Source organism: Cupressus sempervirens, chromosome 1 (assembly GCF_028749045.1).
Source record: "Cupressus sempervirens isolate cs-2001-9-10 chromosome 1, ASM2874904v1, whole genome shotgun sequence".
Classification (NCBI taxonomy): Eukaryota; Viridiplantae; Streptophyta; class Pinopsida; order Cupressales; family Cupressaceae; genus Cupressus; species Cupressus sempervirens.
The window spans coordinates 372355828-372377814 of NC_143118.1; the positions used below are offsets into that span (position 1 = coordinate 372355828).

Genomic DNA, 21987 nt, shown 5'->3' on the forward strand with positions numbered 1-21987 from the left:
ACACAAATATAGATATAGTTTTTTACATTTTTCAACTTGGTGCTTTTATATGCTTGTAGGTCTTTTTCAGATTTTTTAGTTGACTCTCACTTTTTTGCCTTTTTTGTATTTTTTCTTTTGGTTTCTTATTTTTATGTTTGCCTATTATCTAGTGATTATGATACATTGCTATATAGATATGTTTTGTAACATTAATAGCTAGACAATAGACATACAAATATATTTAAAATTTATACAATATTATTATAAACGAACAAAGCAATGCTATAATTATTTATATAAATATACAATACAAAGATATAGTTTTATGTTTGCGTATACTTATAGCTTTATGTTTGCCTATTATCTAGTGATTATGATACATTTCTATATAGATATACTTTGTAACATTAATAACTCGACAATAGACATAGAAATATATTTAAAAATTATACAATATTATTATAAACAAACAAAACAATGCTATAATTATATATATAAATATACAATACAAAGATATATGTATAGCATGGGTTTCTCTACTTAGTACAATATTGTATATACGTTGAGCTTGCCACCAACATTCCTATTTGAGATTTGTGACATGATTTAACAACCTCTTGTATCTTCTATAAGTCTAGTAGTTGTATTAGGCATTGACAGGTCAATCTTTTGGTGCAGCAACAACCCTAGTATTTAACAAGTGGTATCAAAACTTGGTCACACACTTGAATCTCCTTTGGTAAAGTTGAGTGGGGGATTGTTGGACTAACCGCCAACATTCCACTTTGGGATTCACAACATTGTTTAATAGCTTTTTGTGTCTACTATAAGTCTAATGGTTGTATAGGGCATTGATAGGTCGATCTTTTGGTGCAACAGCAACCCTAGCAGTTAACAATATATTCTTATATATTTGGATGGAAGGGATATATATTCTTTTGTTTGTTTTTTTATCTTGTATATTTGTCTAAAAAAAATTGTTCCTTCATTTTTGTTTGAGTGTTGGTCTGTTTTATGTATCATTGTCCACTTATATTTCTAGTTTTCTATATATAGTTGTTGTTGATCACTCTTTTGTATTCACTAGGGATCATAAATTATGAACTACCCTCCTTGAAAAAGCATATTCAAAGGTGGGTTTTGTGATGAAGGACATGAGGCAAAGTTGGATGAAGACACATTCTATTGTGATGAATTGGTGGACAACTATTAGACATCGATCACCCATCAACATCATGGTCACATGCTCAATTGATTCTTGTTTTTTGAGAGCCATTGATTGTTTAGAGGAGTGCAAGGATGCAAACTTTCAATTCAACATTTCAAGCGAGGCCATATAGGAGGTTGGGTCCTAAAATGTTGTTCAGGTGATCACTGATTCAACATGTGCGTGCAAATTGGCTAGCTTGATGGCCCAAGCTACTTACAAGCACATCTTTTGGACTCCATGTTTTTTTCATGCATTGAACAATGCTTTGAAAAATATAGGAAAATTAGATTGGGTAAAGCAAGCGGTGGCACAAGCTATAAATAGGCAAATGTTCACTTGCGACCACCACACTTCACTTACTCTGTTTTAGACCTTTTCAATGAAGAGATTTTTCAAACCTGTGGGGACAAGATATGTGAGGTTAATTCATTCTATTAGAAAGAATGATTGAGGCACCTAAGGTTCTATAGTTGATGCTGGTGAATTTTGTAATGTCCCCTAAATTGGAATGTTAAATAAATTATTGCTTTTTGTTTAATATAAGTAATTATTACCTAGTATTAAATAATTAATAATAAAGTTTAAGATTTAAATCTTAGTCAGAAGTGACAAACTAATATTTACCAATTTAAACTTCATTAAGCTACAGTTTTTGTGAAGGAAGTTGATTTATGCGAATGTCTCTCCTTAAATGAGCATTCTCCCAATCATGAGGACAGGTTAAGAATTTAAATGAAGTTGGAAATTTGATTAATGTGTTGTTCGTTTTTACTTGGACTGGAATCAATATCTTTTAGGGAAAGACCTGGTCTAGTGGTCATGGAAAGTGAATACACGAAGGATACTAGCAAGTGCATTTGACAATGCTACATTAAGGAACAAATAATTGTTTATGATCTGTTCAGCGACCATAAGCCACGACATACATGTTGGAGTTGTCATTTTTGTGCAAAACAACTGAATCAGAAGACTACATGGGCTCATTAGTTTGCTTGGATCGAAACTGTAATTAGACGCGATGTTGACGGGAAGTCATTTCTTGCAAGATAAAACAAACAGAGTCAATATCTGTTGAACAGTGTCTAGGCCTAACATCCGATGAGTTGCTTCAGCGTATTAGCGGACACAAGGGAAGTTTAGCAATTCCAATCTTGTTGCTGCCCACATGTCAGTGACAAAGCATACAAAGAGAAAAATAATTTGTCTTCTAATGGTATCAAAGTGTCCCACAAGGCCAACCCTCTGCAAATTAATTTGCCTGCACCACAGGAAGCTGCTGTCAGCATATCCGATGAAGAGAGGTTTGAGTTGGTAGTCAAGAAGGAATTTTCAGAATGTGTGGAAAGCACTGGGAAGAGATGTTGGCATTCACTCGTTGCATAACATTGGGAACCATCGGTCTTAGCTAGAGTTGGGTGCAAATAATCTAACCATGGCAAGCTTTATTACAGCAGCTTGATAAGCAACCCACAGCCATGGTGTTATTAAAGAGTCTGGATACATTAACAAACAGGTTGGGACTTTTGTAGAGATCATGTTGAAGCCTTATTACAAGGGTGATATTGATATTATGGATTTGGCACAACAGCAAACAACTTTGAGAAGCAGCAATCATTCTAGTCATTGTCTGTTGAAGATGTGTGAATAAAAGGATGGGATTCTCAAGAGTTCATTGCATCATTGCCCCTATAGAGATCCGTATCAGGAATCAAACTCTATTTGTGAAGGTTGTTAGAGAATCCTTATCATGAGACTCGTTCATGCACTCCATCTCACCTATGCTTGGGTTATTGGCTATAAAACAAGGGTTCGTCCTTTGTTCTAAGATTTGTGATGTGTGTTATGCTCGTTGTCATTACACAAGTAGTAGAAGTGACTGCCCTTCGAACGCCTCTGTCAGCAATTGGTTGGGTGGGAAATGTTCTTTATGAGCACTTGGATGGTGGTTGTGAGAAAATCTTGATTGATGTCTTGGCCGACAATGTGATTCTGTCGTGAGCTAGTGTGAAAGGGTTGGTCATGTGGGGAATTTATTTTACCTATGCTTGGACTGTTAGTCATGAAGGGCAACCGCTAACGTATATCTGAGATGCGCACTTGAAAAGTACCAGTGTTTTGAACAAGGGAATACAAAGTATCTAAACTAGCGACCCTTCAAATTTCTTTGGGTGCTCCTTGTTCAAAAGAGCCACGCGGTCTCATGCTTTGTTTTTGGTCAGAACTATGACCGGGCAAGTTGGGAGTGTGCTCATAGTTTGGAAGTCCTTGCCCAAACGTGTCTGTGGTAGAGTCTTTCTTTGTGTACGGAAAGGATGTCCATGGGTGAGGCTCCTATGTGGAGTCCACCGCATTTGTGAATTTCAAAGTTGCTATGATCACGTGCTTCGGCAGGGGATGTAAGAGAATGTTTCCAAGCGTTGCTGTCGTTATGAAATGGGAGTGTTAACAATTCAAACATAGAGTTGTCTCTATTCTACAATTTGTTATTTGAATCTTAATTTTTGTCACTTGAGAACCAAAACTATTGTTCTTCTCACCATCATTATTAAAATTCTCTTCACTGCAATTCAACATACTTCCAGTAGATGAAGAAGATACAGTGGTTGGAATTAGAACTAAAGTAGGTGAAAGATCCTTTGAAGAAGTAGCGTTCAAATTTCTATCAGTATAAATATTGTTATTATCTTCTTCTAAATTGAATTCCAAATTCTGAAATTGAATTGGTCTTCTCCATAACCCATGAATATTCTTCACTATTATTTTGGATCAAGCTTTGTCATATTCTCCATTGGAATATGTACATATGCTTCACATCCAAACACATAGATGTGAGAATATGAAATTCTCTTGTCCAACCATTCTTCCTCTAATATGCTCAAAATCCAACCGAGTAAACTATTGTATTACACATCTCTGCCCAAAACTCATAAAAATGGATAAATACTGGGCAAAATTGTGGGATATATCTCATCTAGTGGAGAGAATGGATAACACAAAGGCCTAGATAAGAAAGGGTACTAGATGGAAGTCTCCCCCCCGCCTTGAATTGGTGGAAGCTCAATTTTGATGGATCCGAAAGAAATGGAATGGCATTGGCAAAGGGACTATTTGAGAAGAACAAGGGAATTGCATTAGGGGTTATGCACACAACAGTAAAAAAAATTCTAGCAATGAGGCGGAAGTGATGGGGCTTCTCCAAGGGCTGGAGATTGCTTGTAATTTGGGCATTCAAAATCTTGTGGTGGAGAGTGACTCCTTACTGGTCATTGAGGCAATTAAGGGTGTCTACAAGATGAGAAGGCATGCCACATCAATAACCAAACTTGGAAAAGGGAGTACAATTTGTTGGCGGCAATTTTATCGCTCATTCAAAAATATAGGATTTTCAAGTGATGATGGACATTTTAAAAATGTGGTTTGTGGGAGTTGTTCTAATTATGATGCCTTACAAGGAAAGGGCTCTTATTATAATGAATTTAAAGTTATTCACCTTCTCATCAATTATCCTATTTATGACTAGTCATGCTTGGAAAAAGTCTATAACCCTAGGCAAGATTTGGAATTGTTTTTTGCTATCTTAAGGGATGGGACTTTCCAAATATCAATGGCTATTTCTAGGGGAAAGTAATGGAAAGGAGATGAGGTGGCATGAGATAAATAAATTTCATTCTAGATTCATTCATGGAAATCCAAAGTGTAATCAATACAACATAGTGCATATTTTATTAACAAGTTATACTGTGAGGAAAGAAAAGGTTGTTCTTTGGGTTTTCAGTGTATATTGCTTAAGCATGTTGGTAGTATGGTTGTGGAGATGACATGAACTGTAGACGATTTGGTGGTTGATCTTGGGGATGTAGAACCAATTGAAAGTGTCAATGCTTAGATTGAGCCACCCAAAATTAAAGATGCCATTAGGGATGATAAGGTTGCATGGCCTTGCTTGAAGGAAGGGGGGCTAATTTTGTTTATGGATTGTATTAAAGGCCACGACGAGAAGGCCTCTTGGCAATTTGTTGACTCTTCGAAGAACTATGGGTAAATATTAATGGGGTTTCATTTGAAATTACATGTGAGCCAATAGTGAATGCCACTAGTCTTTCTTTAGAGGGAAAAAATTAGAGAAAGCAATTGATGGTCGCAAATGAGACAAGCTTGAGAAAAAAATTCCAAACTAATGAAGTTGTGGTTTGATTCCATAATTATTTTTCTTGTGGAGAGCTTCTAGAACCTTGTGATATGGTTTTCTATGTGATAATAAGGTACATTACCATGGAAGATAGGTGTAAGGTGATTTATTAAATTACCACTTCCCCATTCTCAACCATTTTAGGAATAGGGCATGTATCTCCTTTCCTTACATGTTATTGCATTTAATGGAAGACTGTGTTTGGAACATTTGAAAGAAGAGAAAAGAGGGTAAAAGTTTCATTATTTACCACCAAGCCTTAATGTTTCACCTATTTAACATTTATAGAGGTATCTACCCTTAGATTCCTATCCAAACCCCTCCCCCTCTCAAAATTATAAAGGTTTCCTAGACTTCGTCTCCTTTAGTTAAAACCCTGATTGGTAAGGAGTCCTTTGCTATCAAGGTAGGGAGGTTTAAATGGAGAAAATTGAGGTTTTTTATGTAGAAAGTATTGGAGCTATGGCTAGAAAAGGTGCTAGTAGGTCAAGTAAGATATTGAGAGAGAAAAATCCCCCAACCTCTCCTGGTAAAGAGAAACCCATTAATTCTGATTCCATGGAGAACATTGGGAAGAAAGGTGGCCCTAAGCCCAAAAGGAAAGCCACTAGGAGAAACTATAGGGACCAAGACAAAGAAGAGACAACTAGTGAGGAGAAGATTGAGGAGGCTCTGGATGGGGGTCAAGATAGTCCTTTTCTTTCTTGTTTGTTTGATACATTTAAAATTGAGACTAATACACCAAATTCTATGACAGGTGGTGACATAGGTGGACAGGGGACAATCACCTCTACTTGTAGGTTCCTTAATATGGAAGGTCATAAACAAGAGGTGGAGAAGAAAATGAAGGTTCAGGGAGATAAAACATGTGGGGGTGATATTAAGAAGGAGGGGAATATGATGGGGTTGATAATAAAATGGAAGGGAATAATATCGGGTAGACTACCTTGGAAAAGAAACCTTTAGTTAATTTGGATATTACCAAACTAGAGGAATCCATCACTAGTCTCATTAAGAAAAATGAGGACCTAGAAGAAAAATTCAATAGGGTGGCCAACTTTTATGTTTGTGTGATACATTTTGCTACAACCACCCTTCATCTATTGTAGATTGGGAAGGAAGAGATAAACAATGCCAAGGAGATGGAGACAACTCATTTGCTATATCAATTTTTGGTGGATAATTGGTTGCGACTGTTATTGAAGAATTCAAATAACTAGAAGAAGGAGAGTTAGCTCCTTGTCTCTTGCTTTTCCTATTTTTGTTTATGTTTACTAGCTACTACTTAGCTCATGGGGCTTTCTTTATTTTTAAGCACTGGACTTGTTTCATGCCCATAAATGTTAAATGGGCTAGTTTTTTGTATAATTATGACATTATTTTAGTTGCTAGTTGTGGTAAGTTTATTTTTATTTTTTATAGACATATGTTAGTTTTGGGGTTTTTGATATTAAGGAAAGGGTTTGGTTAATCATATGGGAATGACTTTCGGCTAATTTGCAACCTTATCTTTCTATTATAAGTCAACCCCCACCTTGGCTACTTATTAATATCAATTTTTTATTATTATAAATAATTTGAAAAATAAAATTGTCAAAACTTGATCTAGGACCTCTAATGCTTTTTATAGATGCTTGTGCTAGGACCTCTAATTTTCATCAATTAACTTCTGCAGGATGGACATAATATTTTTAAATTACTCCCCTCTTGCTGAATATTTTCCTATAGATAGTAATATAAACAGTGAGATAGTATAATTCCATACTTATAACAAAAATAAGATATCCCTTGAGATGAAAACTTCATGGCATTATCAACAACTATTTCTATAGGGATCCCAAATTTGACCGGGATGTTCTATTTAATGAAATCACTAATTTTGAAGTTGTCTACTCGATTGGGATGGCCTCTACTCACTTAGTAAAGTAGTCACTTACTATCAATATATATGTATGTTTTGACCTTGATTAAGGATTAAGGGGCCTAATAATATTTAGATCCCATTGTTGAAAGGGCTCTTTAATTTTGACTATCTTTAATGGTAGTGCCAAGAGTTGAACTTGTCCTCTAAAGGGTTGACATGATTCACTTTTCTTAAACCATTCTTCTGCATCCTTAAATATCCCAAGCTAGTCCAAATAGTTCCTCAAGATCTTCTAAGTTGTAATTGAGGCCAAAAAGTGACATATGTATACTTCATTATGAAAAGAGTGAAGTGATTATTTTATCTTCTTAGAATCCAAGCATCTTAAGAAAGTACCATCAATCCGCTTCTTGCACAATGCAATACCCCATATGATATACTTTGTAACTCTAATTTTCAAGTTCCTCTTTTCTTTAGGTGAGAGATGGATATGTAAATTAATAGGAAATGTTGGAAAACCAATCATCAATCTTGGTGATGAACATAACTAATTTTAAAATTGTCCCTTCTCATTTTATTCAAGATTTCCTTCTTCTATCATTTTACACAAACCCCTTTCTCTAGGGTGAGCACACCAAGATGTGGACATAAAAGTGGACTCATAAAAAAAGCCCAAAAATTTCAATAGCCTAATTGTGTTATTAATGAATTCAAAATAGGGCTAGGCTTAGTAGCTAAGACTAGCCAAAAATAATTAAACCAATAACACATTTAGAACCCAATCAGGTTCTAAAGAGCCAAAACTTCTTCAAAATCTAATCGAGTTTTGAAGAGATTATCTATTTATTGAATGGTCATGGTTTTGGCCATTTCCAATGCCCAAAACCATGGACTAGCAGAAAAAAGAAAAGGAAAAAAATCAAAACTTGATCGTGTTTCTGTAAAAATGAGCATTATTATGTCATTCTCATCATTCTGCAATAATGACACCCCATAAAATGGTAAGATTTTAATTTTGTAATCATTTTCGTTTATTTAGTTTTTAGTAAAGTAAGGGTTGTAATTGATTAATGTTTTTTTACATTTTTATATTAAATGCTTCAAAGAATTTCAAAAAATGAAAAAGAGATGAAATAGCACCTCCTCCACAAAAACATTATCAAACCACAAAAATTATTTGCTCATGTACAAGTTCAAAACCCTTAACTCAATGTGGGACAACCACAAATACCTCAATTTAGTGGTGCACAACCATAAAATTCCAAAAATGTTGCCTTTCAACAACCACCCCAACCTATAATCCCTCTATGTATCCCACTAGATCATGTTAATGATATACAAGAGGACCTCATCAACCCACTTACATAAAAATAGTCACATATTCCACAATTGATTAATAGGATGAGTTACTCTAGTCTTGATCACCACTCAACATTTGTTAATTTGCATTAAATCATCATATCGAACGTCTAGAATACTACAATATTGCTATCAGAATTTAATTGTCTAAAACAAATAACCATGACATGTACGAGTGATTGTAGAAAATAAAAATCTTGGAAATGACTAAATCGCCATGACACATAGGGGTGACCATCAAATTATGTTGCAATCATAACAGACAAATATGGGCGCCAGCATCCTAAATTCTCCAAATAACGAGGGATTCATTTTCAAGAGGATTCCTCGAAGCAAATTTACGGACAGATCCACAATCTTGAAAAGTCGCAATGATGGCTGTTTCCTTTCATCATTATAATCATTCTTGATTCCTCTTGTTGGCCTTTCATGTTGCATAGCTTTGTGGCTTTCATGTTGCATATAAATCAGAACAATAACCTCCTAAACTCTGCCTGCTACTACAATTTTTTATTATCGAGAACCAAGGTTTAGACTACCCTTCCCAACCTGAAGAAAATTGTGTCAAAACCACGACTGACCGAATTCATTTCTAGAATTCCTTGAATTATATACTACAGAAATGAATTCCACCAAAAGGCCATTGTCGTTGAAGAATGAAATAAAGATTATGTTCTTTTACGCTTCTATTGTGAAAACAAGTTAACACTTTCAAAGATTCAAGAACAAAATAATTATATAAGAAAGAATCAAGATTTTTTTATAAAGATTTAAAATTAGAAAGGTTGGCCTAACATTTATAAAAGTGTATGCAATTTCTAGATGTATTTTAAAGATTTCTGTGGACTGAGGCATCAATATAAGGTCGAACATTAGCTAATTATCCTTATAATGTAAGGTTAAGAATGATATAGCATCCCTAGAAAATATAATTAATTTTAATCAATTTATTATGAAGATAATGTGTCGTATCATAGTTTTATAACTTCTTGAGTTTAGTATTTAGTATTTGTATGCTTATTTGTGGGTTTGTGTTTGTAAGTTATTTATTTCATTTATGGCAGTACAATCAAATGAAAGTTTAGTTTGTCAAAGTATTGAAGAGTAGAGCATCTGATTGCAAGGTTGCATAAAGAACAAGAGTGAAGAGTTAAAAAGTAATTAATTATATGAGAACAAATTGTTGAAGCCAATTTGCATCTATCACTAAGGGGAGTTTGAAATCTTTACGTCATTCAAAGAGGAGCTGCCATTCAATACAATGAAGAAAGTTCTGTATGGAAACCATGATGTTTTTGAAGAAGTTGTCTGTAACTTCTTTGCCACCACCAAGGTCAAGATAGAAGTCATTGCAGAAGTTGCCTAAGCTAGGATTATAAACTTAAGTGCCACAAAGTATAAAGAGTCATATAAAACCAAAGTATCACTAGAAGAAATGTAATCATTGAGAATTTTACACCCATGGATAGATCATTGTGTTACAATTGTCTAGAGTAGAGAATGCCACCATTAAAGTCCACTAAGAATGAAGAATATCTCATTGCTTAAGAGACATTTCAAAGATAAAAAGTTTTGAGATGAACCTATTATTGATTTCACAAATCTTCACAATGTTGGACTAAATAGTGATTTATCTTTATTTACATGTAGCTTAAGTTTGAATTAAGAAAATTATTACTTGCACTTGACCCAACCCAATTGCATATTGCTAGAAAGGAAATTAATAGACTTGTGGCTTTGGAGGAGTTGAATGTGAGGGCAACTGATGGGTCAGAGGTAGTGCATGATGAAAGGATATATGTCATTGCTAACAAGTTGACTATAAGACCTTATAATTTGGATAATATAGATGTTGGGGGTAGAAGCAAGCATTTGGGTCGCAAAATTGCAAAATTCCATAGATTGAGATCACACTCCTTTTGAAATGGACACACATTTTGAAAAAATGGGCGCTTGTATTAGAATCGGATGCCCAATGCAAATTTTTAAAAATGGGCATCCATTTTTTTAAAAAATTGGATGCCTATTTTCTATTTTCAAAAAATGGGTACCCATTTTTTTAAAAATACTTTTTTTTTTGAAAACTAGCAAGTTTTTAGAAATAGAATTGGGCACTCATTTTTCAAAAATTGGGTGCCCATTTATTTATTGTTTAAAAATGGGTGTCCATTTTCAAAATTTATTTTAGGGGACTTAAAATGCATTTTTAAAGGCCGACTTTACTTTTTCAAAACAACCACCTAGTTTTTTAATTTCAAATAATGGGCCTGCCTATTTCTTACAACATGGGCTGAGATTTTTTTCTATTGCCTTGGATTTTGGTTTGGGATAGGCTTGGTGGGACAAAGTGTATGCCTTGACCTCTCAATATTTCTCTAAGGCATTGAACAAACAAATTCAGGGTGGTAATTTTTAGAGGGTCTTCCCAATCAATTTTTTCGATGAAATGAAAACCCATTAGAGTTCCTGCTGTCTTAATTTCATAAATGTAAATTTATAATGCTATGTTTTTATTTATTATTTTTGGATTTTTTTTTTAATCAAAGGTGGTCCCTAAACATAAAATAGTGAGATTCACTAAAACTTTAATAACTTTTGTATTGTGATTTTTCTTAAATTAATTTATACTAAAGAGCCTTGTTATTTTTAAATATATTTTCTGAAACACCTCTTTTTTCACCCAACTCCAATACTCACATGATACCACCCCATTCCCCACTTTCCCCTCTTCCCTTTGATTTTAAAAAAATGTTGCCTCAAACTTCTTTTTTATCACTTGTTCCAATACTCACCTGGTATCCTCCCCTCTCCCAAAGAAAACTCCCTACCTTCTATTTAGACAATATAATACCCTTTCTTCTTGGTCATTCTAAACCTCCCAATATGAACACGTGGTATTATATTACCCCTTTAGTAAAGATCTCATGAAAGGAATATAATTTATGTTGGATTTGGTTCTATCTTGGAGACACCTAGTAATAGTGTCATTTTAAGAGTAAACAAAATAAAGGGTCTCTTCTATCAAAGTTTAGAGACTAAGCAAAGACTTTAAATCTAGCAAGATACCCACCTTTTAGACCTTCTCATTATGTCTTTTGGGGTAGTATCTAGATTTTAGTTTTATTTTTATTATTTTCAAAAATTGTTCTAATGTCGGTCAAGTATTGGTAATTTATTGTGTCTTCTCACTCCTTGTGAGACCCTTTTCTTCTATGTGATGCCTTTTTTGTAATGATTTGAACTCTGTCAGTTTATCTCATTAGAACTTAGGGTCTGTTTGGTTCGTAGAATTGCAAAAATCAAGATTTAAACATATCTCAACTCAGCCAAATCAAGGATTTGCAAATCTTGAAAATGAATTTTAGGATTTTAATTGAATAGTTTGGTTCATTGGAAGATGAGTGGGAAGATATATTTTCATGGATTTGGTTCTTCATACTAGAATTGTAATATGGAGCTCACTAAGGCTCCATTTGGTTGGGGAAGATGAATTTGTCTCATAACTAGGTTATCTCATAACTAGGTTTTTGAAAACCTAGTTATGCATTTTAGGAAGATAGTTGGACCGTTGGGTTGACATGAAAGATGAATATACAAATCCATACTCTGTGTTTGGTTGCCAATTTAGAAATTGGAATTGGAATGGAATATGACTGGGAATATCTTTTTCTTGCATTTGGTTGTTCATTTTCGAATTAGAATTAGAATTTGAAGTAATTTGTTTTAATTTTAGTGAAACAAAATTATTATAATGAGTAAAGTATTAATATTTAATTTAAAATTTATGATTACTAATTTATTTATAATTAGACTACATTATTATTATTTTTAATTATTGGATATTCATAGTTTTATTTTATTATTAAAGAATAAATAAAATGATGATTATTTTTAATTTTAATTCTATTTATTAGCAAAAAAAAAGTAAAAAAATTATCATACTTGCAATCATTTGTACAAAGTTATAAACTATCCCATAGTTGGGAATTGTGATCATATATGTTTGTATAATTTTGGAAAATTATATAAGATGAATATATCATCGAAGTTTTTAAAAATCTTTTTGCCTTGTCAAACTTCATTTGAACTTCATAGTTGTCAAACTCGAACTCAAACCATGTGACTTAGCTATTAAATATGAGAATACTAGGAAATTCGTCCTCTATACCATTATGCCCCACATTCGACAAGTAACCCTCTCATGCTGCTCATTCTTCCCATTACTGTCTGTATTGTTAGATGGTCAATCCTACATATATAAACTATGCATAGATCAAATAGATATGAACATTCAAATAACAAAGTCATCAAAATATGTTCAAATTATGAATGTGATCCAAATATGTTTAAATTAGGTATGTGATCAATAATTCAATGTTACATATGTGGCATAAGATAGAAGATAGAAAAATAATATCCATGATCTGAATGGTGGTGTGAAAACACGTCGTTAAATATGAAAACACTAGGAAATCCATGCTCTATACCCTTATGCCCCACATTTGGTGAGCAACCCTCTAATGCTGCTCAATCTTCCCATTACTGTTTGTATTGTTAAATGGTCAATCCTGCATATACAAACTAAACAAGCTTGAAAAATTAAAACTTGATTATTTTTTAATGGAATACACCAAGAAGTAGCATAAAAAAATTGACTATTTACAAACATGCATAGTAAACAATCATCAGATAGCTCATTTTTTATCAGCATGTGTGGCCTTGCAATATCAACAAATCAGGAGCAATAAAAATATACAAAAGAAAGACACTTTGTCAATAACATTGATAGTCTTGTTAGGAAGCACATACATAAGAAATCAATTTGTGGAAAAAAGACAAGAAATAAAAAAAATATCCAAGCAAGTTAGGAATATACATATAACATGAGACAAAATCATGAACTGTACAATCATCTACCAGAAATCCTCAATACTTTTGATAATCTTGTTAGTGAGAACATACATAGGAAATCAAATAGGGACAAACAAACAAGAAATAAAAAATATGCAAGAAAATTAGGACTATAGTTATAACATAGGATAGACTCATGAACTATACAATCATCTACCCAATCACATTTCTATCAACATATGCTCTCAAGTTGTACAATTGAGCATTCATGATTTTTCACTCCTTGTATATTCCATGTATGTATGGTTCAATTATAGATCTAATTAACAATGCAATGGACAACTATACCAAACATTTATGAGATTATAAACTATGTATAGATTAGGTATGTATACATCAAGTATGCTTAGAAAAATAGTAAAATTGTGCTCAGTAATGATTTCCAGTATAGTGTTATAAGAGATCAATGCAATACATTAAACAAAGCCAACTAACCATCTAAAATTACTTCACATGCCAATCATGTGAATACCAATGAAATGAACAACAGTATTGACCAATGCTAATCATGCTAATGAAATGGACAACTAAAATATGCATAGATCAAGTATGTATATATATGTAAATACACGTGTGTACATATATACGCACATACATACATACATACATATCCACATACATACATACACAGACACATACATACATACATACATACATACATGCGCATATACACACACACATATACATACATGTTTATGTACATATATACATCAATGTAATACCACTAAATAGAGCCAAGTCAAAAATTGGAATTACTTTAGATGAAAATCATGCCAATGCCACTAAAATGAATGACTAAACTATGTATTGACCAATACCAATCATGCCAATGAAGTGAAAAACTAAACTATGTATTGACCAATGCCAATCTTGCCAATGAAATAAACAACTAAACTATGCATAGATCAAGTAATTAGTTCTAGTTTAGTGTTGTGAGAGATCAATGCAATACCATTAAACAAAGGCAAGTCATAAACTATGTATGGATCAACTATGTATAGGTCAATGGAAATCATGACTTTTATCTATACATAGTCAATATGTGCTCAATAATGAGTTCTAGTATGTGCTCATGTGATTACCTCTAATTACCTATATATATCATTGTGCTAATCATAAAATAAAATTACTTCATATGCCAATCATACCAATGCCAATGAAATAGTCAAAATGTACTTAGTAATAAGTTTTAGTATAGTGTTGTGAGAGATCATGTAATACCATTAAATAAAGCTTAGTGGTAAACTATATATGGATCAAATATATATAGATCAATGGAAATCATGGCTTTTATCTATACATAGTTGACCTATACATAGTTTATCATGGTTCTATTTCTATCTACTATTTTCTTAGCAAAATAGTCAATATATGCTATAACTATTTGTTTTGAATATGTTTAGCAAAATAATCAATATATGTTGTAATAGTTTGTTTATAATCTATTTATCAAAATAGTCAATATGTGCTCACTAATAAGTTCTAATATAGTGTTATGAGAGATCAATGCAATACCATTAATCAAAGTGAATCATGCCAATGAAATGAACAACTAAACTATGGATATATCAAGTATGTATAGATCCATGCAAAACCATTCAATATAGGAATGAGGTCATAAACTATGTAGAGATCAATGCAATACCATAAAACACAACCAACTCATAAACTGTGTATGGATGTTCATCTGATATTTATGTAGTATACATGGCAGATCAATGACAATCATGACTTTTATCTATACATAGTTTATGATGGTTCTATTTCTATCTACCATCTGCTTAGAAAAATAGTCAATAGATGATGTAATAGTTTGTTTAGAATTTGTCTAGAAAAATAGTCAATATGTGCTCATTATTGAGTTCCAGTATAGTGATATAAGAGATCAATGAAATACCATTAATCAAAGAAAATCATGCCAATGAAATGACCAACTAAACTGTGGATATATCATGTATAGACCCATGCAAAACCATTCAAAATAGGAAACTCATAAACTGAAATTACTTTAGATGTCAATCATACCAATGCTAATGAAATGAACAATTGAACTATGCATTCATCAATGCCAATCATGCCATGCCAATGAAATGAATAGCTAAACTACATATTGATCAATGCCAATCATGCCAATGAAATGAACAACTAAACTATGGATATATCAAGTATGTATAATCCATCAAAACCATTAAACATAGGAAACTCATTAATTGGAATTACTTCAGATGACAATCATGCCAATGCCAATGCCATGAACAACTAAACTATGTAACAATTTCTTGCCAATAATAGTTCCATTTTAGTGGTGTGAGAGATCAATGCAATACCATTAAATATGGCCAAGTGGTAAACTATGTATGGATCAAATATGTATAGATCAATGGAAATCATGACTTTTATCTATACATAGTTGACCTATACATAGTTTATCATGGTTATATTTCTATCTATTATCTGCTTAGCAAAAATGTCAATATATGTTATAATAGTTTAAACAACTAAACTATGGATATATCAAGTATGTATAGATCCATGCAAAATAATTCAACATAGGAAACTCATAAACTAGAATTACTTCAGATGCCAATCATACCAATGCCAATGAAATGAACAACTAAACTATGTAATAGTTTCTTGCCAGTCTACTTAGAAAAATAGTCAAAACGTGCTCAACATTGAGTTCCAATATAGTGCTATGAGAGATCGAATGGTAATAAAATGAACAACTAAACTATGTATTGATCATTGCCAATTATGCCAATGAAATGAACAACACAACTATGTAATGATAAATGCCAATCATGCCAATGAAATGAAAAACTAAACTATGTATTGATCAATGCCAAACATTGAATAGAGGCAACTCATAAATTGATCCATGCAAAACATTTACATTGAGGCAACTCAAAAACTGGAATTACTTTAGATGCCAATCATACTAATGCCAATGAAATAGTCGAAATGTGCTCAATAATGATTTCAAATATAGTTCTATGAGCTCATTATAGTTCCAGTTTAATGCTATTAGAGATCAATGCAAAACCACTAAATAGAGAAATCATGCAACATATGTCATTGCAATCCAATCAGTAGCTGAAATAGCTAAATCATACCAAATTTCATTGTAATCTAGTCCACTCTCTCCACTTCATCCATCATCAAGAACCCTTTGGCTCTTTCACATTGAAGCACAAAGGTATCATGTGCTTTCAGGAAAATTACTCAACTCAAGTCAGGGATAGTTTGAGAGCAGTATATGCGGCACTCAAAATATTATCCTATTCAGATTTATCCACTTTTACAATTTGAGGCTTACCAAGGCCATCTTTCAGTTCCTTCATAGTTTTGCATATCACATCCAATGATGCAGCCAGAGTTGTCTTCTTCCTCTTTCCCCTCCTTGATAATGATGGTGGATGAGTCCCTCTACCACTTGCACTTGATTGATTGGAATGATATAAATCTTCATCCAAATTTAGTTGGCTGTCAAGAGGTGTACCATAATTGGTATCATCCTCATCAAGCACGTGGAATGCATCATTCATAGGGTGCCTTTCTTCAACATCAAGGGGTGTTGTAGCTGTGAACCCTTCAACAATTTCATTGACAACAATTACAACCAACTCATTGAAATATTGGAAAGGTGACCTCTTATACATTATTTTATTTTTGAATTATCTCCTCTAAATGTAAGCATTAATAGATGGATTAGGTTGTTAGCTTTTCATTATTAAATTAAGAAGGGAAATTTTCTTCAATCAAAAGAATACAAAGATCGTCGTACCTTCAAAAGCTCATCCCACACAAGATCCTCAGCATCCACAATTTGAGTTTCTTCATTTCAAGCTAACCCACTTGTATTTTTCAAGTCCTTCATTACTCTATATCTTACTTTCCATGTTTTCAGCTTATTCTTAAAATGATCTTGTGATAGATTCAAGTTCATCCTTGCATTGAATGTCCTCTCTATGGTAGTCCAGGATTCTTTTATAAAACCACCTTCACCTTTTCATCTAATATGAACTTGTTCGAGGAGCAAGTCTAGAGAATTGCGTTCCATTAGTTTTGTCCACATTTTCTTCTTTGAAGAAGAAGATTTGTTGCTCGTAGTGAGGGATCCATCTATATCACTCAAAGTATTGGAAGAACACATCTGGTTCACATGATTAGATCCATCCATGCTCATCATGAGTTCAATATATGTAATTGTGTACTCCTTCCTATATTTCATTTAAACTTGAAGGTGATAAACTTTAAATATCAATTTGCAATACATCGTAATGAAACGAGGCTAACATATTGAACAGGTAAACATATTAAAATTTAAAGTGATCATACAATTGAAATTCAAAGTTACTGCTCTTTAAATTTAAATGGAATATAGCAAGGAGTAATATCAGAAAAATAGTATTTTCAGCAAATTCACTGTTCTCTTGTTACTAGTGGGCTTATGATCTTCATCATTTGGTACTCCTTGCTGTATTTCATTTAAAATTGAAGATGATAAACTTTAAATATCATTTTTTAATTCATCCTAATGCAATGAGACTAAAATTTAATAAAATTGAAAGCATTTAACTAAAGATGATAAACATTATTCAACTACAACATGTGACAGTTTGAGTGGTTTTGAGGCAGCGGATAGGAGGAATAGTTGGGAGACATTTAAGCTACACCTATCAGATAATACACATCATCAACCTACTATTCCAGTCAATTCAAACTTTTCCAAATCATCAATACTATAAATTTAATTGTAAGTGTGGAGAACATAGGGGTTGGAATTGCATTACATGCTCAAGGATGTATCTTTCCACTATTTATGTAGATATTTGGTGGAGCTCATGAATGGTGAGATCAGTTTAGTATTGCATTGATTATCAACTTCATTGCTATAAGATCATGAGGAACAAGAATGAAGAATGGTAAAACATAATAATAATAAAGAACATAGGGGTAGGTATGGAATAGTATCATTTAACATAATGAATATTTATAATTCATTTAGGAGTTATGTCTCAAGGGGAACTAAGAATTTCCTATGAGAACACTCATTAACTATTGGAATGTTATTGATACTTAATCTATAGATTAATCTTTGTGTAATTAATTATTACGAGTGAATTTCAAATGCATTTCTCTTCATCAATTTCTAATGGAAATTAGCTCTATGTTTGCTCACATTTTTTTATGATGAAGGGAGGTGCGCATTGATCAAATTACCTTTCATACATATTCTCATTTATGATTCTATTATTGCATTACATCATTGCAAAAAGGTTTTATTTTGTTTAGGAAACCTCTCACTCATATACAATAATTACACTTCCATAAAGAACAACTTTTTGAACCTTACAAAAACGTGAGTTCAAATCCTCTATGCTAATAGACTAATCCTTTAGATTGGTACATGCAAATAATTATATCAAATTTGAGTACCAAAAAGAAGAGACATTTTCGCTACCTAAAATTGATGGTCAACTTTCTTGTTCTATGGGATTACATCAAACAAAGTGATTTTTTTTTTGAAGACCCTAGGGTGACACTATATGGAGCTTATTTGTAGATAGTACAATGACCTTGTTTTGTTGACTTTTTCTAGGCTTAACACCTCAACATTTTTCATTCCAAAAAAATAACATTAAGTTCACACATGTATGCATATAAAAAAGTGTTTGATGCACATTTAACACAAACTATAGACAAATAGGAGTTTTCATACTTCTAGTTTGATGTAACAATATCTTATCACATCTATGGGTATGCCTATCTATCTAGTTATTGGTTGAAGCTTGGGACACTCCATGATAACCAAACATAGAGTAATTTATTTTGTTGACGAGTCTACACATCGCTTGTCAAGGGCTAACATGGTTCTAAGTTTACACTTGTTGTTATTTTAGGAGAAATTTAGACATGATTTAATCTTTTGACCACATTTGTTAGAAAAAATTTATTTGTAAATCATCTAATTGTAAATGTTCATCAACGCCCTCAATTTTTTTGAGAGAATTCAAACTAAGTGAACTGCACTCACATCTCTAATTTTGTTTAGTCAAAAAAAATTTAGGACATAAATAATTATTACTATTTAAGGTGATTAGGGGTTTAATTGATAATTTAGTTCAAACCTCTAGTTATATTACCTATTACTTTGGAATTTAATCCTCTTTGTTTTAGAGTTCCTAGTACCAAAATAAATGGAGATAATGGATTTGTTGATTTAATGTCCAATGTTATTTCACAACATTACACTAAGAGTTGTGATTTTCAATTTCTTATTACAAATATAGAAGAAGTAGCCAATCACATGACACCACATCAATTGCACAAGTATGGGTACCCTTTTTGGCATGATAATTAATCTCACTTTTTTGGGGTTCTTTTGAACAAATTTTCAAAAAGGATTTTGTTGTGGCATCATATATGATGATGTGGTCTTGAAATCTTAGTTTTGAGATGTAAAGTGCTTTTAAAACTTAGGAATAAATTTAAATTTGCACGTACAATTTTGAGAAGTGGACTCAACTATGATGCCCTCTCTCATATTGGCAATTGTATCTTTATGTGCATTAGGTATGCCGAAAATGTGTCCAGATAGTCAAATAGAATAAAAATTGGACATTTTTTACATACATTTACATATATTACATGAGGTTAATAGGTGAATTATATAGCATATTGTGACATTTTCTAAACAAAGGTCTCAATAAAGAGATTGTGGCTTAAAATCGACTATACCTCCACTTATATAATACATAACCAATCATAAGTTTTAATAAACTTTAACCCTTGTGTTTAATTTAGTTAAATATAGTTCAAACATTCTAAAGAATTTTGATATAAGTTCCCTTATACCAATATTATACCCATGTCATTTTCTAATGCTATAAACTAAAATCTTGTTTATCAAATACATTATTGCAAATAGAGGCATTTCTAAGTATACCCATTAAAAAATCTTTTAAAATATTATTCAATTAATTTCTATTAATCATATGCTATTATATTGCAAACTTAAATTATGTAAATTGTATGTTATAAACATTTCTTGATCATTTTTCTAAATAGAAATGGAAAATCTTGGGTTTAAGTTCCCTCCATAATCTCTTCCAAAATCCTCCTCTCCAACATTAAAAGGCAATCTTCGTAGGAATATGCATCCGCCATTCATGTTAGAAGATATCATAACAAGATGATATCAATGAATAGGCGTTTTCGAGAAGAGTCGTGTAACAAAAATATTCTACATTGAGACAAGTAGGCCACTTCTTGTATCCTCTTTAAGAAGATATTTCGTGGGATTTCATTTTCAAGCGAACAAGACGAAACCATGAAATAGAGGAAGGCGGGCATGCCCAAATGGATAAGGCAGGGGAAAGACTTAACCGTTAGCATTAACCGTGCTTGTTTGATGGGGAAAGTCTTGTTGACTTCCAGCTACACATGTCGACATGCCGCGTATGGATGGCTACTTTCTCTTTATGCCTCCTATGTTTCCCGAGTCTTTTGCCCAAACAGAATGTCGACATGCCTTTGCAAGTCTACGTTACAAAGGCCCAACGACCGGATCGCAATCTGTTATTTGTTTTCTCCACTTTGAGGCTTCCCTGTTACATGTTAACTGTGAGATCTTGAACAGTATGAGGCGCGACAAAGTTATCATATGGCTCCAGATTTTGTGGGCGTTATTGGGATTTTTTATATTCCCACTTCTCTACGCTTTTCTGCCTGCTTTTCGCACGCCCTATGTAATAGCTGCGTATATAGTTGCAATGATGGTGGCAATTTATATCATCTTCATCCAAGAGAAGAAAGAAGAAATAGCGCCTGTCCGTATTCCTCTTCGCAGTGTTTTGATGAAGGTGATTAATTACAGGCGCGGGCACAAGGAAGAAATAGCAGAGTGTGTGATATGTCTAATGGGGTTTCAGGAGGAGGAGAAAATTGCGCGAATTGACTGTTGTGGAAGCAGATATCACGAGGAGTGTCTCGGCAGGTGGGGTGAAAGCAAGGGAAGAACATGTCCTATCTGCCGCACATCCTATTTACGCGGGTATCCCTGATTTAGACCAAAGTTTTTCTATAAACAAATTTAGGTTTTGAATCAAGAAACATCACACTAAGTTTCATTTCAAATTTCAAAATTAAAAGTGTTAAATAGTTAATCTAAATTAGATAGTTTTTTTTAATTAAATCATTTAGTAGACGTAGATTTTGCTATCACACCTAAAACACATATTGATGGTAGAAAGCTCATCAGAGATATAGTCACTACGCCAACAATAGACCTCGTGATTCTCATGGCATGCCATGAACTATTCATCCTGAGGAGAGATGGTTTTTTGAACCTTTTGCAAGCAAATGATATTGTAATTAGTAATTTTAAATGTGTATAGAAGGGTTTTTAGGTTTCAGAGATCAATCTGGTCTGCATATTTTTTACATTGAAAAATGCTATTATGTTAAGTT

At 32.9% G+C, this 21987-nt stretch overlaps 1 protein-coding gene across 1 annotated transcript; it reads left to right on the plus strand.

Moving 5' to 3' along the window:
- The first annotated feature begins 20969 nt into the window (after window positions 1–20969).
- Window positions 20970–21668, plus strand: LOC149577790 (uncharacterized). The gene has a single exon (XM_089797999.1). The coding sequence runs from the start codon at window positions 20970–20972 to the stop codon at window positions 21579–21581; it is 612 nt and encodes a 203-aa protein (XP_089654125.1). The 3' UTR covers window positions 21582–21668.
- The last annotated feature ends 319 nt before the right edge of the window (window positions 21669–21987 follow it).

Coding starts and splice junctions, on each gene's coding strand:
- LOC149577790 (XM_089797999.1), top strand. CDS start 20,970: ATGCCGCGTATGGATGGCTACTTTCTCTTTATGCCTCCTATGTTTCCC.